This window comes from Musa acuminata, chromosome BXJ1-10, assembly GCF_036884655.1.
Source record: "Musa acuminata AAA Group cultivar baxijiao chromosome BXJ1-10, Cavendish_Baxijiao_AAA, whole genome shotgun sequence".
Lineage (NCBI taxonomy): Eukaryota > Viridiplantae > Streptophyta > Magnoliopsida > Zingiberales > Musaceae > Musa > Musa acuminata.
Window position 1 is genome coordinate 34021578 of NC_088336.1, and position 27320 is coordinate 34048897.

At 35.3% G+C, this 27320-nt stretch overlaps 1 protein-coding gene across 3 annotated transcripts; it reads left to right on the forward strand.

Annotated features, from left to right (window-relative positions):
• On the forward strand, positions 1-26808 carry LOC103969554 (probable cyclic nucleotide-gated ion channel 20, chloroplastic). Of its 3 annotated transcripts, none has more exons than XR_670599.3 (13): positions 1-417; positions 3465-3917; positions 4987-5175; positions 6652-6750; positions 7651-7788; positions 9481-9729; positions 12456-12710; positions 15688-15833; positions 17557-17634; positions 21230-21359; positions 23258-23504; positions 23853-24034; positions 26010-26808. XR_670599.3 is itself a non-coding variant. In XM_065085017.1 (13 exons), exons 2-13 carry the CDS (start codon positions 3480-3482, stop codon positions 26122-26124), a joined length of 2247 nt encoding a protein of 748 aa, XP_064941089.1. In that variant the 5' UTR covers positions 5-284; positions 3465-3479; the 3' UTR covers positions 26125-26808. The 3 variants fall into 3 exon arrangements, 2 of the variants coding, with proteins under 2 accessions (XP_064941089.1, XP_009381391.2); XM_065085017.1 differs by having other exon boundaries at positions 5-284; positions 23872-24034; XM_009383116.3 differs by having other exon boundaries at positions 6-417; positions 23872-24034.
• Positions 26809-27320: the final 512 nt, after the last annotated feature.

Consider the following 27320-nt stretch of genomic DNA (forward strand, 5'->3'; position numbering starts at 1 on the left):
ACGAAGGGCCCTCCATCGATACAGCCAAAGCGCCAGTGATAGCCCTTTCGATCATTTTAATTTGGAGAGATTCTTTATATTTTCCTCCGTTACCACGAAGAAACACGCGATGCTTCCTCCCGACTCGGCCTTTTCACTCTCCCCCTTCCTCACCCGCGGTGAAACTTTCCGTCCCACATCCGGCGCGTCGAAGATGGTGCCTCTTGCCACTGGTGTGGGAAAACGCCGCCAGGTTTCGCTGTTTCCTTGATGTGAGGGAGCCGATCGGAGGCTGGAGTGCGCCGGTCAGTCTCTGCTGCTGCTCGGTTGTTGTGATCTTCGTCGCATGAATCCCGCAATAATTTCGGATCTTTTGTTGTCGCTCCGCTGCTTCTTCGGTTGAGGTTTTGGGCGAGGGAGTTGTTTCCTCGGCAAAAGGTAGGATTTGGAAGCAGTTTTTCGCTCAAATTGTGTTGCTGCTTCTTGGGATAGACAGGATGATGGCCCTCTTTCGGGCAGTGGTTTTTCAACCGTTTCCTCAATATTTTGACAGGATTTTCTTTGAATCAAGAGATTTGCTCGAATATTTTGTCTTGTACACCTGAACTGAAACCTAAAGTACTTAGCACGTATACTTAAAACTTCTGTGAATTTCTTTGTTCTCATGCGAAAACATTTGAGTATTGGTGCAAACTGAATGTTTTGATTCATTACTTTTTGCCCTTCCTTTTGAATAGCCTTATCGACGCTATTGTCGGTTAAACGTCTCACTTGTGTTGAGGACGTCTTCTCGATCGAAACCTTGTCTGAGTTTATTTGCTTTTCCACTGCCTTGCTGGCTGATATGCATCTTTTCTTTTACTTTAGAATGAATTATGAAACAGTCAAATCGTATGTTTCTGGGTTATTCTGGCTATAGACCAATTTCATCTTAAGTTGTTTGTTCTTTGTTTTTTTTTACCCGTTCCAGTTTGTTTTGAAATAGAATACAAGTGAGACTAGCAACAAAATCACATGTTCTTGCTGGAAGACAAAAACATTCATGAACGAATGATCACCTAAACTCTCTACTGGTACTAAGAATGTTTAAGGTTCTAAGATTAGTCTGTTACGTTCATACTTAGATGTTGACTTGCACATGATCTTGCTGGAAGACAAAAGCCTTCATCAATGAATGATCACCTAAACCCTCTACTGGCACTAAAGAATGTTTAAGGTTCTCAGATTAGTCTGTTCTTGCTGGAAGACAAAAACTTTCATCAATGAACGATCACCTAAACTCTCTACTGCTACTAAGAATGGTTAAGGTTCTAAGATTAGTCTGTTACATCCATACTTAGATGTTGACTTGCACTTTTACATAAATATGATTACCATGTTCTTAAGAACTAAGTCCCCAAAAAGAAAAAAGATTATATGTTAGTTAATAGAACAAAAATAACCATGTCCCAGAGTGTCACTCAACATTACATAAGAGAAGAGGGAACAGTCCCTTGCCAAACAACTTCAAACTTGCTAACTCTGGCCAAGTTAGTTTCCTTGTTCCCTTCTCTAAAGGTACAAACAATAGATAAATCAGTAAAAATTCCTCAGCAAGCTCAAAATACTCCTAATTATTTCAAGAATTAACCAGCGAGGGGCACATTGACCATTAATAATGTCAATTAAGCACTTGGAATCAGATTCCACCAAAATCCTTTACACTCCCTTGTTTGATGCCCTCCTAGGTCCCTCCACAATGGCAGTAGCTTCGCAGTATAAAATATCTGGTTAGGAAAATACCTGCACCTAGCAAAAAATAGTGTTACTACACTCATTCCTTAAGAGAGGAATTAGGTTTCAATTCTCAAGAATCTCTTGCTTCAATCTACATAGTGTATGCTTGTAAGAAAGAATGCCTGTAATCTAAAAAGTTGTAGCTAATTGGTGTTACCAAAGAAAAAACTCCAAAATCTATGGTCAAATATTATTTTACCTTGTATATATTAATTTTTTGATATAGAATTTGCCCTACCTATGAGTTTTAGTTGCATTGTTTCTAGTTATATTGGTGTTCCAGATGTTTTAAGTTTTAAAGAGATTGGAAGATTGCTAACAAAATACTTAAGAATGTGAAGAAATTAACAATGTAAATCAATCTTCAAATATTTTTACTCTCCATGGCATCATTTTACATGATAATTTTGCATACTCTTTTGCTTCTTTGCTATGAAATTAATACAATATTACTAGGTAACCTAGGTGGTATGATCATTGCTGTTGAGTTCAAATGCTTGAACTCTACTTCATAAAGAAAAAAAAGGAAGAAACACTATGATGCAAACCTTAAATGAAAAAGAAAGAAATATTACAAGTCATCTATGTATTCTTCTATTGTGATAATATCATTTGATATAGCATATATAACAAACGTTTCACACTTGAAGATAACACATGGATTATGGAACTCATTACTTAGAAATCAAACTTAATGCTACTTAAACGTTAGGAAACAATTTGTTTGTTGTCTTATAGCCATTTGATTATTTCACAAGAAACAAATATTGGAGTACCATTAGCTTAGTTAATTCTTTCCCATATGTGCTAATACTTCTTTCACATATATTGATGTTTGAATCACAATAACTGAAATCTAGTCTGTAAGCTCAAAATCTAATGAAATAAATATAGAAAAATGATAAAAAGGGGTGGTTTTGTTGCATGAGACTTCTACGAATCTAGTGTCGTGTGTGGTTCAATGTAAGGATTGCCTTTTCAGGTATTGGACCCGTTTCAACAATCTGTTGGACCGGTATGTACCAGCATACTGACATGGTATGCCGGTGTCAGTGTACCAATGTTTCGACGAGGAAGAAAAAAAGGGTGAAGAGGAGGGGACGGTGGAGGAACAAAGGAGGACGGGGGAAGGAAGAAGGAGGAAGAGGAAGCGGTGGAGGAAGAAGAAGAAGGAAGAAGAGGAGGAGGAGGAGTAGCGGTAGCATACTTGGGAAGCAGCAACAGTGGTAGTATCAGCATCGCAGCGGCAATGGAAAAATTAACTGATTTCTTCTTCTTGATGCTGTTGAACGTATATCAATATAGATCTTCCAGAAATTAATTGACTTGGTAACATAAGAACACATGTAGAGATGAATCTTGGTCAAGCACATAAAGCAACTTTAACTCTGATGTTTCCATGGTGTCTACTGGACAATGTATTAATCTAGTTTTATAAGAGGTTACTTGCTATATTTAACGCATGTATTCTACTCGACAATTTGGAATGGCTTATAGTTTATCAGGAGCTTTCTATTAGTATAGTGTTTTTTTTTTTCTTTTGCACTAAGCCCTTGTGGTGGGTGGGTGGTGACTATCTGGAAAGAAGAGAAAATTGATTCATAGAAAAAAATCTTGGACAAAATATTTCTAAAAATGAACTCTTTTACTAGAAGGTCGTTTTTGTTTCAGGTTTAATTTATTTTACTAAAATGTTGTTTTTGATTCAGGTTTAGTCATAAAAAATGGCTGAACATGAGAAAGATTATGTTCCGATGCTATCAGGCAATATAGAGATGCGAAGATTTACTGCTAGGAGTGCATCAATGTCTGTGCCACCAAATGCATCTTATGATGGTGAAGATTCTTTGGTGTTTCATACTGGTCCTCTGCGTACCCAGAGGACAACAGAGTATGGAGTTGCAGTTGGCCCTTTAAGTAGGAACAGAAAACCAGAAAATCATTGGACTGGACATGGCAAACTGCACAACAGATCCCAAGCTGTTATGCCAGAAGTATTGGGTGGAGGGGCCTTTCCAGATACTAACTATGTGACGAGAAATGAACATCTGCTGATGTCTGGACCTTTGGGTTTATGCAATAACCCTGACTGCACTGAATGCCCTGCAGTTTATAAAGCCAAAAGAAGTCACCAAAAAAGTTCAGTTTCTCTGGAAAAGAAGGTACACTTTTTGCTCTTGCACACATGTTCTAGTAACCTTTGTTCTCCTGTCTGATATAGGTCATTATGAATCTATGATGTTCAAATTTGTCTGTGCAGTTGCAAGTTTACTATATAAATATTATTACATAATAGCTGCTTATAGTCATACGTATATTATATATCAATATAATTAGTGAAAATACATTTCTTTTCTAAAGTCGATCATATAGATATTTCAAGACTCTAAGATAGACTTTTTTTTAACGATAAAAACATATGCAAGTCTTTTCTTCTCTCTATACCTTTCCATCGATTGCCTAAATAAGTAAATAGCCTCTATGGTTGATCTTCAGTGCATAAAACCAAAATGATTTTTGGATATTTTCATTTCACATCTTATTGTACCTCTGATCATCCTTTCCGAAAGTTTCATGGTATAATTCATTTCTTGTTTTCGCTATAACTTGAATATCCTTGGATAGTTTTCTTATTCTTATAAATTGATACTGAAAAGCTTCTCATGCATTCATTAGAGTCTTTCTTAACCTTACAACTTGTTAAATAAATTAGTCAACTGAATCATCCTGTATATCCTACACTCTTCTGAACTAGTGCTATTAGGTTCCACACTCTTACTTATTTTCATTTTTTCTTAAATATTTTTATTTGCTTTAATTTTATGAATAGATCTATGATAACTAAACCTTTCACCATTGTTTATCTCTAAAATTAAGTTGTATATTCATCAAATAAATTATAATAATGGCTTCTCCATCTTCCACATCATTAACAAGTATCTTTTGATCTGTACCCTTCTTCTATGGTACTTAATTCCTCAATTATCACAAATACGTGGTGGAAAATAATTGCAAACAATTTTTCTAGTATGAATCGGCAGCTTCCTGTTTGCTGTAAAGATTTGTCGTTGCCAGTATTAAGTTTGTTGTTGCTCCAATAACCCCTAGTGCTGTTTTTGTACTATGTTTTTTGGGATTATTTTTGATGATATTACATTAGATAATTTAGTCTATATAATGGAGTCATAAATATTGAACTGACATAATTTTTATGATTTCTGTGGCTTACAGCTTCATAACATTCTCTATGGGGATGATGATAGATGGGTTAAGAAATGGATATCTGGTCTCAATTCATATTTCCCAATCATGAATCCTCATACAAAAGTTGTTCAACAGTGGAACAAATTTTTTGTCATATCTTGCTTAATTGCAATTTTCATCGATCCATTGTTTTTCTTCCTTTTGTCTGTTCAGAAGGTATGTTATCACCTATTTTAATCTGTATCATGATAATTTTTGTTGTCATACCAGGTCACATTTAAATGCAAAAGATATTGCTATTCTAGTTTTTTGATTAGTTTATGGTATCATAAATTAATGGTTTTCGAGTTTCGTAATTATAATTAATTCTCATAAAACTAATAAGCGGAAATGTTGGATAAGTCCATGGGACAAAGTTTTGCTGTCTATATAATAATGATAATTAACTCTAGAAACTAAACTGCATTATCTTTTAGTTATTCGGATTCAATTTCTGTGAAACCTTTATCACCTTGTTTGGGTGTACAGTTCTATATGGATGTTAAAAAGAATGTCTGAAAATGTTGAATTTGAGAAAATCAAGAACAATTGTAATCAATTACAATTTGGAAAGATCATTCTAGATGATGCATCGTGGACCGTGTCCTCAATACGTCAATGGCAATACATGTATTACCTGCATTTTCTGAGTTTGGATTGTGGGTTTGGTAATAAAGCCCATGGCAGTTGATTGTGTGTTTTATATGTTTCTTTTCAATCTAGACTACTAAGTTCGTAATGCCAAAGGATATTTGGCCCTTTAATCTAGGTAAAATATCCTAAGATTGAACAAGTAATGGCTCTACTAAAGAACTAAACTCATATAACAATAAGCGAAACTGATTAAGGTCTTGAATGATGAGCACCAGATGTATTCTCTAATGGGGACTTCTAGAAAGGGTTATGTTGTTTATTTTTGTAGGGTTACTCAAGGATGAGAAACTAAATTCTGTCTACTATATAAGAAACTTGATGGAATTGCAAGACGGACATTAATTGACAGAAGCAAGTTATTTAAATGAATAGAAAAGAAGATTTGGTTTCATGTTAATTGTGGGTTTGAACTTTGAACAAAAAGTGGCATGCTTGGGTATGTCAGTGAACAAAATCAAATTATTTTTAGTGTGTTAATTGATGCACGGGCAACAGATCTTTTTCATATTGAGACATAGTAGTGAGTAACGAGTGCTAGCATGCAAAACGTTGAGGTATACTCTAATTTTGCACACCATGAGGTAACTATGTAATCAATCTGAGTTGTTGGAGTGGCTTATTCTTTGTTGTACAAGATCATAATGATACTGTTCAATTTACCTGTGAAGTTTTCTTATAAGTTAGTGCTTTGATGATGCTGTTTATTTTCTTGTGATAAACCATGTTGTTTCTTATGTCACTATTTATTCTTTTTGGAGAACTCTTAGAATTGTTCTCTTCCATTCAGTAAAAGAACTCATTTTGTGGTTATCTTATTTCATGCGAGCTCAGAACAACAGATACTAAATCCCAACTTTTTAACTTCCTTCTCTTTTTGAAACTTATTGACTACAAAGCTTCTTGTATTTGGTTACATGTCCTCTATTGTGTACATATTCATTGGATGTTGCCCCTTATTTTTGTGAAAGTTGCACTATATATGTTTTTTCGTTAATGCAGAACAACAAGTGTATAGTTTTTAACTGGTCCTTGGCAACAGCAATTGCAGTTGTGCGAAGTCTGACTGATTTCATTTACCTTCTGCACATCATACTTCAGGTAAAGCTTTAGGTACATGTTTCAGCTAGGAAACGTTTGGTTGCACTGTTAACTGTACGTGTTATGTTGTGGTGATTGGTGAAGTTGAAAAAAGATGAGGAAAATTAGAGCAACTTTTAAATATAATCCATCAATGATCAGCTACTTAATACTAATTGGTAAAACTTTCCATCAGATAATTGAGTTCCACTGGCTGGGTGAATACCTAACTATTGCACTCCTTTTAGCTTCTTATAATGCCAACGCCTGCCAATTATATAAATATCAGCACACTGGCACTCTTGTTTGCTGTTTAAATGTACTGCTCAGAGCAACTTCTTTCATCTGTCTGTGTTGAGTTGTTTTCCAGTGAGGTTATCTTTCAGTACTAGACTTGCCTTTTAAGTTATCATGATATTTCAAAAAATGTTATCATGATTTTGCCTAGAACTGTCTCAGGTCATAATTCTCACATTATCTTATGACTCTTTTGTAACAGGGAATACTCTCACAAATAGTGAATTATGAGTGCACTATTTGTCTGTAAAAATCAAACATTTTGAAGCATTTGACGAATTAAATGTATATGATTATGGATTTTCTTTGGTTGGTTAAGCTGTCAGATGATGTGATTTGCAAGTTTGTTTTTTCAAAAAAAAAAAAGCATGATGTTTTTTGGGCATTGCAGAATCAGCACTTGACAACTCAAAATTTACATATCCAGGAGTTTACAGTTTTCTTATTTGTCAGTGGTAGTGTTGTAATCAATGCCATTGGTTAATTGAGCAATATTGCTTGATTTATTTGTTTTCTGTAAATGGAGTCTGGTTTTAAATATTCCCTTTTAATTATAACGCAACTTCATTTTTTGTCACAAATTCAATCACTTCTTTTACCTATTCTATTGATTTATCTGCACAGTTTAGGCTTGCATATGTTGCTCCTGAATCTAGAGTGGTTGGCGCTGGGGATCTAGTTGATCAGCCAAAAAAAATTGTTCTTCATTATCTTCGTGGATACTTTTTATTGGATTTGTTTGTTGTGTTGCCGCTTCCTCAGGTATGGACTATTTTCATTTCTTTATCGTTCTTGATTAATTCCTTAAGTTCTGCAAGTGTATGTCTGGTCTGTAGAATGTCTGGCAACTAACAAATTATCTGAATTGCAATATACTTTTTAGATTGCTTTAGTTGAAAGACGGAAGGAAAGAGGTTCTTGATTGTGTTTGATGACATATTGGATGTATTGGTCACTCATTGGGACAAACTGAGCGGTGCATTGGGATTTGCATAAGGTAGTAGATTTGCCTGGTGGGATTAACCAAACCAGGTTGGTTCTCCAGGTTTGAGCACATAGCCAAAACATTGGGTTTGCGGGTGCGTTGAATCTGACTACACACTGGGCTGTTAAGTGAGGTGAGTGGGGTTTGTTGGGCTCAAGCGCAAAGCAAGGGCATTGGGTTTGTGAGTGCGTTGAGCCTAATGGCATGCTAAGAGGGGTTTCAGGCTAAATGTGGGTTAAGTCAGTTTTGATCATTCAGGTGGGGCATTGGATTGGGCTGGACTTAATTTCGTCGGTGGATGTTTGAGTGTAAGTCATACTAGACAAATTCAATCGCTGGGGCTATCATTAGGTTCATTGGGATGCCTAGTTCCCCATTTGAGGCTCCCAGTCTAAGGTGTCTTGTACAGAGCCCTTTGAGATGCTCGAGACTCATCTCGTCACCTGAGTGCCTAGGCAAGCACTCGAGCACCTTTTGACAACAGTGATATGAACTCTTCCATGTGGGTTGCCTGTAGGCATGTTCTCATGCCACAACATTGGTCATACCAAGTCTTTTATTCTTACTATGTTACACTGAAACATATAACTCAATATATGTACAAGCCATTCATTCTCATTTTTTATTATTTTATTTATGATCTTGAATAATACATATCAACATACCACCCAGTATATTGGTATTGTATCAGTTTGATAGATTACCAAAATCGGTGCCACAATGAAGGTATCAATTTTTGGTTAGGATGGTGCTCTTTGTTTTGTGCTATGTGTTCGACTGTTTCATTAGTTAGGACCAGAATTAAGAACTTTGGGTGTCTTATTAGAGCCAAAGAGATTGTACAAAAACCTAAAATTTTGGAATAAGGTAATCTAAGAAAAACATATGGAATGAAACTATAGTTGTATATAAGCAAGAATTTTCAGAGATCATTAAAATAGATCCTTTGGTTTGAGCTGCTATTCTCTGGCTTGCTAAATGCTATACTTTTCCTGTTTGGAAGTGAAGGGGACTTCAAGATAGGAAGGGTTGTCTGGATTTTCTGAATTCATCCAAGGATGGAAGTCTATTCTTCCTCTATTCTGTTGGTTTAGACTTGATTGTTTCCACAAACAAGGGTACAAGTATGGTTCTCTTTGGAAAGTATTCAAGCAGTCAGTCTGAACTTATTGATATTGGCCTTTAGATCTTAGAATAATGTTCATATCATGGCTTTGTGTGAAATCAATTCAGCTGCTTTTTCTGGGTAGTCCAGTTGTATAAATACATTAATATCAAAATGCTTCCTGGTTCTTGCAAATGTCGTTCATGCATGAACTACAGCTAACAAGTAACCATCCTGGTTTTCTTTCATCAAACTTTTATTTATAAATTTTATGCAGAAAAATGGCTTTGTTCTTGTAGTACTTTATGGACAGTTGGTCTTTATTATGGGTTTTATTTGATGTCTTTCTTTTGATGTGGTATAGGTAATGATATTAGCAGTAATACCAAATTATGTGGGATCATCAGAAGCAAATTATGCCAAAAATCTTTTACGTGTAACTGTCCTTCTTCAGTATATCCCAAGAATTATCAGATTTCTACCACTTCTTGGTGGGCAGTCAGCAAGTGGTTTCATCTTTGAGTCAGCATGGGCGAACTTCGTAATTAATCTTCTTATGTTTGCATTGGCTGGACATGTCGTGGGTTCATGTTGGTATCTGTTTGGCTTACAGGTTAGACTGGTGTTTCTGACATATTTGTCCATCAGATGGATATATCCTTAGTTATATGCCTTTTCCAAAGCTGTCTTGAGTTTCATTTTTTTTAGTTTATGATTCTATTGCCCAAGAACTCCTATTTATATGGTCAGCGCAGTCTATTTAAGGTGCACATCTGCTAAACTTAGTATGACATAATCCGGATGCTGTTTAGCCCCTAGCCTTTAATATTAGCCTTGCTCTCTTTTCACTCTTTACCTGCTTTTACTAATGAATTAGCAGGTTTAAAGTTGAGATTCACTGGACATGGCAAATGACAAAAGTGTTTGCCAAATATCCTAAGAGTTTCTTAGTTCTTTATAACTATTGCTAGAGGGTGATGTTTGAGCTAAGCTTCTGGAATCCAAGATTTTATTAAAATCTAGAACTTTCGCATTAACATATTTGTCTTCTATTATGTCCTCAGAATAATTCTATGAGCGATATTATAGCTTTATTTGGATTATAGTTGTGAGTTCTGAATCTTAAGTACTTTGTCCATGAGCAAGCTATGTTTCTTTTTTGTTCTCATAACACTCCTCCTACACAAATGGTTGCTACATTCTTAAGCTATAATCTGGTACATTCTTTACCTGCATTCATCCCAACATTGGAGCAGTCCGTTGGACAGGTTGTTAATAATAGTTGCTATTTATTGGGTGTGATGGATCCAATCCGACTTCCCATTGGACATCTTTCCCAATGATGGTTGTCAATGATGGTTGCAATTTAAGTTCTCTCAAAATTCTGTTTCTTTGATATTTTCATGACCTATAATCAATTATACAATGAAAAACATAAATAAAAGTTTTATTTAGCCATAACATTCAATAATAAAAGCTTTAGAGTTAGCACACAACTTCATTCATGTGGCATATATTCAAATATTACATATATATATATATATATATATATATATATATATATATATATATATATATTCAATCATAAAAAGCTTTGTCTATGATATCCATGCCTTGTCATCCGATGCTGATATATCTATGTATATTCTGCCTAAATTCAAGTTGATCAAGCCTAGATTTGTGTGGATCCATCACACATCCTCGTAGATTTAGGATAGATTTGTAAGAAACTAATCTATATTTGCAAAGATCTAGGCAAACTCATGCAGATGGGACTCAGATACATGTAGTTTAGAGTCTTTAGACCATATCTATGTGAACCTGTGCTTGATTAATGTCTTTGTTAAATCTTAATGTTAAGTTGCTGACTGAATTTTGAAATAGTATATAGCAACTTCTAATGATGATCATATCTTAAATGTGGATGGATCAGAGTAAAAGACAACTGTAATCAAGGTGGATGTAGCCCAGTTGGATTGCTGAATTGGAGAGAAAGAGAGTGAAAGAGAGAGGAGTCAAAGTGAAAGATGAGTGAAAGATTTTCTCTGTGCCTTTGCTTGTGACCCAGTGAATGGTTTTTCAAGCATGTCGGTTTAGAATTTCAGGCATAGTGCTTAAACTTCAAATAAGATGGACTAACCACCAGGCGGTATGCTTACACACCCAGCATAAGGCCCGTCTTGGTCCTTACGATGATATTATTGGATCTTCTTATCGTTCCATGTACTAGTCCAAGTGGTATTTTAAAGTTAAACCATGACAGAGGTGTTGCCTCTGGTCAGCATCTTCTTTCAACACTCATATTTTACTTTTCTTGCCTTATTTAGGTGAATTGCTTATGAATTAAATGTATCATTCTGACTGTCTTAAGACTCATACTGTACTTTTGTCACCCTTGTTTCATGAATTGATTATCATAAGAACTTTTGGTTCATTGGGATCATTTATTTAGGAGGCAAATGTTCAGTTGAGAAAAGATGGAGCTCCTTGAATGGAAGGCATTTATTTTTTCACATAAAGTAATTTGAATTAGATTATAGATATCTAATGTATCAATATTTTCAATCTAGTCTTTCTATTCAGAATACTGACCCTGCCATTTCACATATCTTGATATGTTGGCATGGCCAGGCCAGCCGTATTTATGTCCTAGTACCCATTGGACTGTTCATACAAATGCCATGGGAAGGCAATTTGTCAGGATAGCTTTACCACCTTTGTATGTTATGATGATTTGTATTACTTAATTGATGGCTTACCATTTCTTAACTGTAAATAAGCTCTGCAAGCTGGTTTTCTGAAGGCATCAACATGTTCTTCATGTATCTATTTAGTTTTTGTTTTTCTTTAACAGTCTCGTTGTCCATGTTAATCATACTTAACTAATCCTTGATAAAACTTACAAGGTTTGCTTGCATAATGAGAAGTTAGAGATTCCACATAAAAAGAAATTTCTATGCAACACTTCCTTGCACCTTTTATCACGCTTAAATAGGTAGCCTATTGCACGAGGCTACCACCAATACAGGGTCGGTGAAGGGTCATTATTCACAGCCTTAGTGCCCTTTCGGGTAAGATGTGGCAATATGTTTTGGTCTTGGCATCTATGTAGACAAGATAGTGTAGAAAAATGTAATACAGTTTGCTTTAGTTATTTCCATATGTTTCTCACAACTATTGGTTATTTTCTTTATTTTCTATTCAATATTTTATAATTGTAAGAGCTTCTGCCATATATGCTATGGCTTTTAAGATATCTGTCCTGAATTCCTTGTTATAAATATTAACCATTATTTGAATGCAATTGCTATGTTATTTCCCATATATTTTTCTTATCAGAGAGTGAACCAATGTCTACAAGATACCTGCTCTGCAGCACCAAATAATTTTAATTGCAGCACATTAATTGATTGTGGACGTGGTCATGCTATTCAAAGTCATGCCAGACAACAATGGGTTGATGATAATGATTCTTCAGCTTGCTTTAACACTGATGGAGATTTTGATTATGGGATATACCAAAAAACTGTTTTGCTGACCACGAAGTCTAGTGCGGTGAAGAGATATATATACTCTCTTTTTTGGGGCTTTCAGGTACCAAAACACATGCATGCCAACAATAACTGTTCAATGATGCTAACTTGCTTGTAGCTGTCTGTTAGATGATATCTTGAATGTAAACAATAATTGTGCACTTTCTTGTTGGCATGCATCAATATTCAGTTATATAAAATTCGTTTATTTATACACAATATACAGATTGGGTAGTATTTGGTTCCTTTCTGCCATTGAGCTCTATTGAGGGCAAGAATAGCCTTTCTTGTACAGGATCTTGTAGCAGATCTACCAATAGCAGTTGGAAAAGGAAGGGAAGAAAAAGAAGTAGAAGGGAAAAAATAAAGAAAAAACATATGGTCTGTGATTGGATCCTTTTTTTCCTTGCTCACAATCAGGTGGAACTAACCAGTCAACGGTATGCGAGGCAAGTTTAAGGGTTGATGGTGGCATGACCCAAGTGGAAGATTGATTGAGATAGATAGGGATTAATAGAGATAGAGAGAGTTTTCTTTTATAGGTCTTTCATTGGGCATTGGCCAAAATTTTTAATATGTTGTTAGTCATAGTAGTTTAAAATTAGTCAGGTTTAATGCAGTTTTGTTGATGCCCATGAAAGTCTGTCCCAGTATTTGGTCAGACCAACATGTATCTACTTGTCACAGGTGGTAGCTCATGATATGACAATCCATGATATAGGGCTAATTGACAGCCAAACCAAAAACCCATCAAATGCTATTCTATCATTTGTGATAATATCTTCTTTTCCTTTGCCTCTTGCACCACTAATTTGAATCTGATCAGCTTAAGTAATTGATGGCATGCATCTATGAAAATCCTTTCAACACATCTAGAGTACCTTAAATAGTTTTGTTATTTTATTTCTGATTGAGATGAGCGTAAACATTCTCAAATGCGGTTGCTGTATCCTTTCTAGGAACCTTTTGTGTTCATCTCAACATCCTTATCCCACAAAATTGAACTTTGCAGACCAATTGTGAGTGGTAGGAAGCATTTCAGGAATGTAGGATTGTGACAAGTATGGCTCTGTAGGATCTAGTCTAATAAATTTGCCACTCTCTTCACTTTAATGTTGCATACCATATGGTGCATTTGACTAAGAAAAACAATATCCAACTATCGGCATGCAATTGTGATACAGGGTATTAGGAAATTTGATAATACAAGGAACTGTTGCCTAATTTGATATCATGTAGGTTATGTCACATCTCTTAGTATGAATCAACATCCTTTATCTTTTCTTTATTGTTTTGGTTGTAAATGAACAATGTGGATCCTCATTCTCAGTGATTTGCATCTTCAAATGAACAAGTGTGAACTGTAAAGGAGAAGGTATTTTGTCATCCAACTAGACATTGTTTGTCAATCATTTATAACGATCTACCTATTTGTTGCAAGCATGACCCTTTCCCTTATTACAATGACCTGATGGTTGACTCTTCTGTGATCTGCCAAGACCCATAAATTGACTGCTTGAAGTTTGACCACTTCTTAACATCAGACCCTACTCATCCTGAGGCTCCCATGATCCTTATCACTTGATCTTTCTCAATAGCCTCAGTGATAAAATGAGATGGACATGGGAGATCTTAATAGTCTAAGCCTTTCGAACCTAGTCAATAATAAGATAAAAGTCACTATTATAAGACTGAAAATCCAATGCGTTAATTAATTAGGTTTGGATTTACCTAATCTGGGAGAAAAATCGAATTGGATCTTCAAATTGAACCTTGAGAAATTGAGCCTTTTCTTAAAATATTTGAGTTTGGAAGAGAGAGAGAGTGAAGAGAGCTAAAAGCCTAAAACGACCTTTTAAAGCCTCGAAAGAGAACCCAATGGGTCTCTTAATGCTTGGGACCGAGATATGGGCTCACCACTGATGCAGGCCTGTAATGGGCAAAAGACTGCTGGTGAGTTTGGTTGAGGCGATGAGCATGTTAGTAGGTGGTAACCTTTGGTTCATGCCAAGAGCAATAAATACCATGTTGTATGTACCGGTTCAGGAAAATTTTAAAACTATATTTTTCACATAGAGAAACATATGCTCAATACAACTTGCTTTTATTTCTTAGATGATGTTTAAATGAATACCTTTCCATTTTTTTCACATTTTGCTTGTACGTTGTGTTATTGCAGTTTTGGTTGTAAGAAGTAAGAACAATTATTGAAGGTTATGCATGGATAAATCATATAGGAAATTGTATTGATAACCAAAATTTGAAGCTAATCATGTGACATAGTGTATAGTCAAAGTATAAAACTAATTGGGTTTGATTCTATAAAAGATTAAAAGTACCAATTAAGATCAGATTATAAGGTTGAAAATGATTATTAAGACAAAATTATATGCGGTGATTGTTTTAGGATCTAAAAGTTGTAAATAAATTCTCTATGTTTTTGACAAGGTATTAACAGTTACAACTTAGTGAATATCCCAAGTCTAACATATATACTTTCATGATCTTTTACATGAAAGCCTCTGTGCTTGGTTTTTATCCCTGTCATTTATGACTTAGCTTAAACAGAAAATTTGGTGATTACATTAAATAAGTTGGTAAGGAAAATAAAAGTATGTGAAAACTGAGAATTATAACTGTAATCAATTACTCATGTCCATCAATTTAGGTACTAGATATAGAAAAAGAAAGGGTCCCTTGAACTTAACAAAAGAGTGTTTTTTTTTTGTTGGTATCAAATTAAAAGTTTTAACTTCCAAGGTAATTATATATGATTTTCATGTACTTGTTACGATAAAAAAAATTATATTTACCTTCCTACTGTACACTATTCACTAGCACCTATAGCTAAACTTGGTATTTGTTAATAATGTTGCTAACTTTACACAGTTATTTTTTATATATTTAAATGCTAACTTCTGACTCTTTTCTCAGTGGTTTTATATTTTGATATTTGAACATTCATATGTATAAGTAGAAAGTTGTCTTTTGCATTACACAATGTGTTAAATTTTTATAATGTGATGTATTTTCCCCAGCAAATCAGTACTCTAGCTGGTAACCAAGTTCCAAGTTACTTCGTGTGGGAAGTTTTGTTCACCATGGCAATCGTTGGACTAGGCCTGCTTCTTTTTGCCTTGCTCATCGGAAACATGCAGAATTTTCTTCAGGCTCTTGGTAGAAGGTAAAAGAACACCTAACTTTAGCTTCTGTGGTTTATATTGTTGTTACTATTTATCACATAGGGTATTATTTCTCAAGAGGAAAGAGATTTTTATTGCTCTTGTGATGTATTCTTTTGTTGCATATATGTGACTGAAAGTTCAGATGTATGATTGAGTGTAATCTACTTGCTAAAGTTGGATGTTGCTGAAGAAAAGGGTAGTTTGAGAAATTTTTGGTGCTGGCTTAACACATACTTTTTTTCTAATTTTATTTTAGTTTTAATGTTAATGCTTATTTTGCAAGAAGATATCTAAATGCATTCCTTCACATTTATATCCCATTTAATCTGCTTGTTTTCATGTTTGAATTAGGATCATTTTATTTATTATTGTCAAAATGTTTAAGTTATAATTTTTTTTCAATGAGATATTGTGTCAGTATTCAGATAACAATAGCGTAGTTGATTGTTTTTTATCATACATGATAGCTTACATACTGAGAAATGAGAATTAAATTGAAGTCTTAAGATTGGTGAAGGTTCAAAGAGCAAAATGTTTTACTAGATAGAAAGTATTGTGTGGCTTATGACTAAGCTAGAACTCATGTGCACCAAGAGAAAACTTTGCTTGCTATAAATAGTTCATGCCGCAAAAATCTTGAAGGGTTTTGGTTCAAGCCCAGCACCTGTTTCTGGCCAAGATTGTACATGTCTGGTATGTACCAATTCACCAATAAATGGTTGCCAACATACCAGGTGGCATGGACCAAACTGAAAGAGGGAGAGAAGAGGGAAGGAGGACATGGATAGGAGGTAGAGGACCTGAAACGCACCTGTTGTTGATAGTCATTTTCACCTTCTAAGACCCCATATTCAAAAACTTATGTAACCTGTTTAAAAAAAAATAATAGATCTTTAAAAACCTGTTTCAAAAGAGGACCTGAAAATGTACCTGTTGTCAACAGTTGTCAGCAGCTGTTTTCAGCTGTCCATAATAAAAAGAAAAAGCTATTTTGAACTGAACCAGGTGCTAGTCCCTGGTCAGAGAGGTAAAAATACTAGTACATACTAGTCTGGATGGTTCTTCCAGCCTGATTACTTTTCTAGGCAGTAGGCACTTCATTATTAAACCCATTGGTTTCTATAGAACTTTGAAAATGAGCTTCAAGCATGTTCAGTCCCTGTACCTATTGGAATCTTCACCTTTGATGATCTAATTAGAAACTAGATGGAGATGTAATTGCCCATTAAGTTCATCAGTCTGAAAATTGATTAGATAATGCTTTGTGAATCACAATTTCTAATAGATAGATGAAAGCATGTTAGGGACTTCCAGTTACTTAAATTGATTTTCCTTTATGTAGTGACTTGAGGTGGATTCAAAGAGGATGTAAAGAGACTTATTCATCTAATTGGGACATTCTGATGCTGCTAAATTACCTAGGATCATGAATCTTGTGTCTGTGTACAAGAACTAAACATTTGCAGTTGGTCCTCCAACTTTGGCTGGTCAAGTAAAAAACTGGTCAAGTAAAATTGTCATTAATCTAATTGGAAGTAGCTGGAAATTAATTGTTCTAATAAAAAACTATTAGATATAGTCAAACTAATATTTCAGAAGGCTTGTTTAGTGAACTTCAATCTTCCAAGCAATTGTTCTATAAGTCATTGTTTAGTATTTGAAAGACATTTTATCTTGTTGATCTTATGACTTTTATCTTGTTCCATGTATTTCTTTTACTAGGAGACTTGAAATGCAACTTCGACGACGTGACGTTGAACGGTGGATGAGCCATCGGCGATTACCTGAACCATTAAGGAGGTTGGTTAAAAAATGATCTTTTGCCTGTCTTCATCATATTTTCTTCTCTTTATAAGTCTGTCCCCGACAAGTTTGGTAGTCTAGTTTTATTTTTGTTTACCTGTGTATAACCACTTAGTTGTTATGTCTTAAGTTCTATAGAAATCAATCAAGCTACATCTGGCCTTTTGTTTATTGTTGACTATTTTGTCCTTTAACTTGAAATTCTATCACCTGCTAATAGAATGCTACTGCATGCATACTTAAATTAATAGTTCAGACTTCAGAGGATTGGATCCAGATTAACTGACAATCCAACCTATCTTGGCTGTTTATCCTGGTAAATTCTAGCAGACCTGTAATTATTGGTTGATTAATCCAATTCTTGCTGATCCTGCAGATCTCTGTCGATTTTCGACAGATTGCAAGTGATTGTAATTTCAAAAAAAAAAAATCACAATCTGATTCGACGACCCCATTGCCAACTTGATCTTTCAGCCTGATCATGTGATCTTTGTATGACATTGTACCACTGGTATCATGAGCGCACATAGAAACAACCTATTTTAGCTGTTGAGTTTTTGTTATAATTAAAGATTTTCCTCTCCTATAGTTTGTGTTTGTAAATCCCTATCATGGGATACCTTATCTAACTCAAGCATATGATTATGATAAAAATAAAACAAGTTGATTAAAGTGTATAGTTGCCTTAGAGGTACTCAATAATGGTCATGTACCCTTATATTAAATGAAAATTTTTATAAACAAATAAGGCTGTCAGGTTTACCATGCTTTATAGACTAGAATATTAGGTAGACAGATATATACTTGTGATGTTACTTCAAATCCAGGACCGTCATGCTTTATAAATAAATAAGGCTGCCAGGTATGAATATTTACCAAATGGTACACCCACACCATTCTATCATTGAGTTGTAGCAAAGGTGTTTGATGCACATCCGTGACTTTTCAATTGTGTTTTTTGTGTTTTTACGTGATTTGTCATAGGCAACTTGTACAGAACATGCAGCGGCATTGTCAACTGCATTTTGCTTTTAGCAATGTTTTTATTTCTGTATTTGTTTTGTAAACCTTGGAAATGTTCTTGGTTGTTTGTCATCACGCGAGGAAAAATAACCAAAACAATCCTGTTTTTGTGTGCCACGGGCTGAATTTTACTGATGGTCTTACGATGAAAATGTGAGCTGTTTTAACACCCTGGGTGGCAGTAGTCCGGATGGAGCCTTGGTTCTACGTGTGAGGGATGGTGCAAAATCTTTAATATGTGTGCTTTATGTTAGATAAAAGTGATAGGTGAACATTAGGTCTAAGCTTCCTTCGAAACCCCTTTGTGTGTGACCAGTCAGTCAGTATGTGAGAGCATTTTGTATCTAACAAAATCTAGTTTCTAAATCTGGTATTCTTACCCTTCCTATGCGCGATGGCAGTATATTACTTGTGCGTTCGTCTTTCTATTTTTATCTTTTCTATGCAGTCCACAACGTACAGTGTATAGAGGTGAAGGTCTTGGCTAACCCTTAGCGGGTGTGGCTTGGATGTCACATGCCTTGAACAAACGAACTAAGGAAGTGATGACAATATGACCCTTTATCACTCGGAAAATATAATTTAAAAATTAAACTCCAATCTTTACCAACCTATATTTTTCCAGTATTTTCCTTTGGTTGGAGCAGTCCCAGTCTGACCGATATTTGATTCCTTGGAATTATTCATTTGTCCCAATGGTATTTGATTCCTTGGTGGAGTTATTTGTATGTACAATTATTTTGTGGATTAAGTGAAAGGTGTATTTGCCATGGTATGGATGCAAAAGGCATAGCCTTGATCTTAAAAACTTGTAACAGACAGGACCATGGCCATAATAACAAGTAATGTGCATAACCTTCAACTTAAACATTACTAATATGACAAAAAATAATAATAATATGACTTCTTACAGGGAATGACAACGTTCAGTCGATCTACGAGTGTGAATAAGTGTTCAGAAGGCTTGATAATATCATTTAATTGTTGTTGTGCTTTGGTATGCATGTGGGGAAAAGGTTGTGAAGAATGCTTAATAGTAGAAAGTAATGAGTACACTGGAACTGTGCTATGGTATTCTACTATTAATATTAAAAGTATTTGTGCTCTGATAAGTGAACATTCATGAAAAGTATCAAAAATTTCTCTTGCAACTTATGTTAATTGATAAGAAGCTAAAAGAAGGTAACCAGCCTGATATTGAAGAAGTTCAAAAAATGCTCCTTGGACAAACAAAATGAAAGTAAGTAAAATCCACCATCTGAATAAATACACCTTGGTTCCATCTCCATACCATGGCATGAATAAGTAAACCATGCTGTCAGGGTGTATATTCACAAACGATATTGATATTCAGGACTGTTGCTGAACAATGTGTCAGGATTTTCAAATAACTGATCTCATTTTATTTAGATCATAGCTGCATTTGGGTAAGCACGAGGTTTATTCCAATGGATTTGTCCGATGAGCCATTGTTGTATCCAGATTTCAAATACCACTGGACCAGTATGTGGCAAACCAGCAGTTATTGGTCTAACCAAGGATCAGTACTGGACCATATAGTTCAATCCCGCTCAATATTTATCTTCCAACATTTATTCAGTCATATCAGGTGGTATATGTTGGTTACCAGTACTATTTCAATCCAACAAGATATCAAACAAGAAATGAGACAAGGTAAATCTTTGTCTTTAATTTCCTTCCCTTGAACTGTGGTCTTTTTTCTCAAATCCATTGACACTTCTCTTTTGCATGATAGTGTATGATTTGCCTTGATGACATATACCATGCTAGCAACTAATAGACACATAAGCACACAGCAAGGCAGATAGAAAATCTTTTTCCTGCATTTTCTAGAATGATGAAACTTTGGTCAATCTTTCATTTTATTCATCATAAGATAGAACATACATTAGAAAAAGCCTCTTGTGAAATTATCTGTGGATTTTTCCCTAAATTTTGATCATTTGGGCATTGTTATAAGCATGGTTTGCAGTAGTACTGTAGCAGTATACCGTACCGTACCGGTACTGAGCCCAGGTCGAAACTCCGGTACGGTACGGTATTACGAACCTTGGTTATAAGTGTGCAATGCATACCTAGCATGCATTCATAATAGGACTAGCTCATACATGGGTGCCGACTTGTGGTGGCCTGGCAAAAGCAAAGTACCAGGATATCTCCATGCCTGCTGACTTCTTCCTCGTGATAACTAACAGTTAGGAAGCATCTTTGGTACTGGCACATTAAGAAATGAAGCAATGTCATGAAATTGAAAACCTTCATCCAACAAATTTGTATTCAACTTATTTGATGGTGAGAAAGCATATTATTTCCATTCCTCTTTTAATACTACTTAGTGTTTTCCTACACAAATTTAATGACTTCAATCTCATATTTTGTTACATAACTAATGCAGACTATCTGGACGTAATATTGTGAGTATTGTCCCTTAGCTACATTTTCTACTTCTGCTTTTTTCACTAGTGTAATCTCAAATTAATTTATTTGCATGTTTGCTCTTTTTCTCTTTTTATGTTTTCTTTGACAGCTTCGTTTATTTATAATGCAGGAAAGTAAGACAAGCTGAAAGATTTAGTTGGGCTGCAACTCGAGGTGTTAATGAAGAAGAACTACTAGAGAATTTACCCGAGGACATACAAAGAGAAATACGTCGCCATTTCTTTAAGTTTCTCAATAAAGTTAGTTCCTAAAAAGATAATATTTTTGCACCATATGATTGAAGATACTATATCTGATAATAACCATGTGATGTAGTTTTAGGGCTCAATATAATAGGTCGATAATATAATAAGCAGTTTACATTTTGTATATGCAGCAAATAGTATAGAAGAAGGGCAGAACAGAAAAACAAGAATAAAGAATTTGAGAAAGAATAAACAGTGGAAACAACAAACAATTAACTGGCTGCTGAAGCCTTTTCTCATGTTTTAAATATCATAATTTCAGGAGCGAGAGAGAGCTTTAGGGAATCATCCTATTCTCGAGGAAAAAGGAACAGATTTTCGTGAGGAACCATCAGGACAGTTTGACTACACAATTTTAGCAAAGGGATATTGTGATTTTCTATAATGGAGGACATAGTTTTAAGAAATAGAAGAAATTTCTCTTTTCTCATAATATAGACATCTATTTACCATAAAATTGCATAGTACCTAATATTCGCATGAAAGATGTGAGTCAAGTGAAATGTGTCACTGTAATTTATTTGAGAAAATTCTCAGTGGTCCTCTTTAAATTTTGTCCTGTTGCTATAGTTATTAGTATTACAGATATACCAAAAGTTTTTTAATCCATTACTCTAGTTTATTTTGATTTTCTTTTTCTTTTTTGTTTCTTTTATTTGTTGTTTTTCAACCATTTTCGATAAAACCTATTGGTGTCATGACTAGCCTAATGAGATAACTTGCCTATTAATTTTGTTGAGCTTGAACCACTGAATCGAAATGCTTGGTGTTTTACAATCTTTTCCATTGAAGTAGTCTAATGTCCTTGTTAAGGCCCAACATATTCTAGAATCAAAACCTAGTATGGTGCATATGAAGCTTAGCCTAGTGGTTTCTCCATGTCGTGACACACTCTCCAACCTCGTCCACTAAGCCCTAATATGAGATGAGTAGCTCTTTCCGAGCCTCTCACTATTCCCTAATACAAGGTTTGATATTAAATATCATGATCCTATATGATGAGATAAGATCAGGGATTTTAATACCGTTTCGTACCGGTAGGTACGGGCGGTATCAGTCTTTTGGCCTTGTATCGGGCGATACGAGGCTATATCAGGCGGTAATGGTCGAAATTTCGACCGTTACCAACCTGTTCCGGCTGATATCGGGCGGTAACAGGAGAAATAAAGCCCTCGCGGAAGAAGAAGCTGCCTCCCTCCGACCTTGACTCCTTCACTTCTGGTGAAGCTGCCTCCTTTCGACTTTAACTCCTTCGCTTCTGGTCTCGACCTCCCTCATCGTCAAGAACCGCGGCCACTTGAAGAAGCCCTTGTGGAAGAAGAAGCTTCCTCCCTCCGACCTTGACTCCTCCGCTTCTGGTCCCGTTGCAACCCCCCTCGTAGGGGCACTGGTACGATATGAAATTAGAAACCTTGGATGAGATAACTAGTCTTTTAACTTTGTTGGGCCTAAACCAAGTTTAAATTAATACACACCCTTATAAGACAATATTAGTATTTGTCCACTTCCAATGTGGGACTAACCTGATGTTACAATTGAACTTAACAAAATAATGACAGTAGATGCTGGGCCAAAACTTGATTGGAAGTGAAATGTGATATTGTGATGTTGGATTGGTTAGCCACTACTGTAGACTTCTACTCAGTATCATATGGCTATTTTTTTTTAAATGATTATTTACATTTAAATAATGTAACTATGTTGTCTATTTTTCAATTTATAATCATCATATAGGACCTGATTTCTCTTTCCTAAAGCTTTGACAAGCTATTGTTGGTTTAATTTGTTGTAGCAAAATTCTGGGTTATATTAAATTTACAAATAATAAAATCATATTTCACACAAAGTAATTGTCCACCTGTTAATTTTACAAAAATAAACTAATTTTGCAGGTCCGTATTTTCACTCTAATGGATGAGCCAATCTTAGATGCTGTCTGTGAAAAGTTAAGGCAAAAGGTGTACATTGGAGGAAGTGCCATATTTTATGAAGGAGGTACAGTTGAGAAGATGGTTTTTATAGTCCGTGGGAAATTGGAAAGCATTGGAGCAGATGGAAACGTAGCTCCACTCTCCGAAGGAGATGTATGTGGTGAGGAGCTCCTTACCTGGTATCTTGAGCACTCTTCAATTAATAAAGGTATGATCTATCTTCTCAAATTATGCATAGCATTATAGTCTTACAATGTCATTCATTATTTGTTTTTTGTAATATGTAAATTCAAGAACCATCCTGTCTAGTAAAGTTCCTGCAAACATCTAAAGTTAGGAAAGCATCAGGACATCAAAGCCATGAGTTTTTTTTTTAATAGTCATCTTTTCCTTTTGAACATGGATCAGCTGTTCATTTGTGACCTTGTTTTTCTGTTTTTGGTAATGGAAAGTCCTTTAGTTTTGCTGAAAGTGGCAATTAGGAAAAAGAAAAAAGAAAATCCTATGGACTTGTAACTGGATGTAATTTTGCAATCATGCTAAAATGTGTCTTTAGGATTTTGTTTTGCTTGCAGAGGGTGGGAAAATCCGATTCCCAGGATCGCGCTTATTCGCTACCAGGACTGTTAAATGCATTACTAATGTTGAAGCATTTGCTCTTCGTGCTGCTGATCTGGAAGAAGTAACTACATTGTTCTCCAGGTTCTTGAGAAATCCACGTGTACAAGGAGCCATTAGGTAAATCATGCAGTTTCTTCAGAAAATAAATCCTTTTAGGTGATGAACATTATTTTGCATTTTTCGGAAAAAGAAGCAAGCTATTGTTTGCATGAAGGTTGGTCTTAATGAGCTTGGTCATAATTAATTTTCTGTTGTAATATCTGTATTTAAATTATTTGCATGGTCAATGGTGTGCATAGACAGAAATAGGGTGGTCTATGACCTCTAACCAACCATCCTAGGAACTTTTAACTTTGCACTATTGGGAAAATTTTGGTGGAAGAACTTAAACGATAGAAAACTGTTGTGCAAGAGTGTGCTATGGTAAATGTGCTTTATGTGAAGAGAACCTCGTGGAACAATTGAGATATAGGAACATGAAGTTCTGTTATTTTGAGAGGCCATCTGAACTATAAGATGAATTCACAATTGAAGTTGTTGGAAAGATGGCTTTCACTTGACCGATTGTTACAGACCTCTGGTAACTAGAGCAGCTTAGGTTAATGCAACATTTTGGGGCATTCAATCGACTCACTATTTTCATTTCAGCTTGCTACTGAGACACCAATTTTCCTTGAGCCTTGCCTTATCAGTATCTCTTTCATCTGTCAACCCTAATAATAATTGGACTTTTAATTCATAGTCAGCCCTCGCTTGTCCACCATCTTTTTTTTTTTTTTGGCTCAGGTAGCTACGTTTTGGTTGAAAGTATTTCTAACTTCATGGGTGGTGACATGGAATAGTACCTAGAACTAACTGAGATCGTGGTGGAATGCTACTAAAATATCTTTTTTCATGAATTCTGATTAATTCTGTTCTAAATTCCATTTTACTTGACCTTATTTTTGTTTGGCTGTTGTGTAGTGCTTTTCTTTTTTTTTTTCCTCCTAGTGTCTTGTGTCAGATCACCTGCTTTCTGTCCATAGGGAAATATAAATTATATGAGCCTAACGCTCCATGTGAAATGGAAGTATGGATGATCATTTAGGCCATTGGCCTCTATGGTTTTAAAATAGACCACCTGGGTTCCTCAGAAAGTTTGGGATGAGAATAGACTAAATCTGTGCAAAAACTAGGAAAAACATGCCACAAAGGCTAATCCTTGAAGGCATTTTCCAATTTGCAATTGTTTTGCATATAGATAAGATGGTCGTGTTTAATTGGTGTGAGAGTATCATTAGCAGAAATATTGAAGGATGAGGAACATTCAAGTAAATATGGAATCTCATTTTTTATATCCATTCATGAGTCATTCTGGGTACTGTCATAAATTGTCGTTTGGGGAAGTACTTATTTAATTTTCGTTAAGAGAATTTTTTGAAACAAGTTTGCTTGTCACTGAGCCTTATAGGAGATTCAGTAGCTGCTTAGATTATCATGAAAGTAGTGCTCGTAGGTCACAGGATTTGGTGTATCATCTATAGTAGGTGGATGCATGTCACACGAGGACTATAGGCTGTATGCACATTCACATCCTTATATGTTGCCTCCAGACACTACATTTACCATCACAAATGGGTATTTGTTCCATTGTTGTAATATCAAGATTTGCATGTTTTATATAATTGAGAAACAAATAAATCAATATGTCAATGAAGGGTAACTTCTATGTTAAACGTAGATTAATCTTATAGAATGAGAAGGGTGACAGGAAAATTCAAAGTAGGCATAAGGACTTCCATGTTAAACTTGTTATAATCTTTTTAATGATTCGTTTTAAATCTTGTCACCACTGTCTGAGCTTTAAATCTTGTTGAGCAGCATTCAAACACAATCAAAACTTCAAAAACCCTTAGATGGTGCCAGTGGTACTATTTTCAGAGATTTGCAGTTTTAGGCATACAATAACTGGTTGATAATTTGTATATTTTTAAATATTCAGCTCAGAGTCGATTCATTATTGAACCATCATTTTCAATTTGATTTTCTTTCTGGACCATTTATACTATGTGCAACCGTAAGGATCAAGAATGCCTTTTCATCAAAATGTCAGGTATGAATCACCCTATTGGCGCAACATGGCTGCGAGGCGCATTCAAGTGGCTTGGAGATATAGGCAGAGGCGTATAAAGCGGGTGTCAACTAACTCTAGCTCTCGTGCTCGTTGATGAGCATCCATCCAATTCAGCAAAAACAAACATTTATTCCTGTAATTTGTATCTATATCCATATTCGGCTGTATGAAGCAAAAAGAAGGTCCCTTCCTGGATAGCATTCTCTTGCGATAGGGTTATGATCGTCTCAGGCTCAACATCGAGAGGACAAGTGGTGCGTGAACGTGCCCAAGTTTACTGTGAAAGAAGCTTAGGGCAAAGATGGTTCATATGTTCTACTCCTTGGTCACAGTTTATTGCTGTGTCACACCTCACAATCTGGCCTTATTTCATATGAACCATTGACAAGAGTACATGGTGGGATTTCGACAATCTCGGTGGTTCCCTTTCTTATTGTGATCAAACACGATATCTGATTTGATCATTAATTTAGGATCTAACAGGATTATGGTGTGTGCCAAAGGAGTCAACAACTACAGCAACCTGCTTGACTTGAGGATGAGGTCAATACATAAGCTTAGTTTTGTATTGACCTCATCCATGTAGCAAACTACAGCAAACTACAGCCCAAGGAGAAATCTGACAAGTGATGGATGAAGCCATGTAGGATAAACATATTTATCATATGTTATGACCAATACATAGGCTTAGTTTTGTGGAGATTCGAGTTAATATTGTTGTCATCATTATGTATGGGAGTATGTTTGACCATTCTATGACAATCTGATTGTTATGTCATGGTACACAACGCTTGTGATTATTGGGTTACTGACATGGGTTTGATATGCTAAAAAAAAAGAAGCCAAGGTTCTATATGTTCCGGTAAGCGGTAAGACGACACGAGACACAAACCAGATGTAAATATGATGGCTTATTATGTTAGATTGCTTTGTCCTTGGATTTGTGGAGACTATCAAGATTATATAGTTATAATGATTCTTGTTCTAATTATATTATTGATACAAACGAATTAGTTTTAATAATTGAAAATCATGTATCTTCCTTCTGCAAGAAAGCCGTTATCTGTAGGAGAGATGTACAGGAGAATAATTAGTAGTCTCTCATAGGACTCTATTAAGTGTTTGAGCTCTCAATATTTATCTCTCTTGAGAGAATTAGGCACTTATGGGATTTGTCTACTCTCTCTCCCAATTAGGGTTGGTACGATAATTTAGGACGTTCGGACTAATCGATAGGATTTCTAATTAAATTTAATTTTTTTTTATGGATTAGGATTTGGATTTAATTAG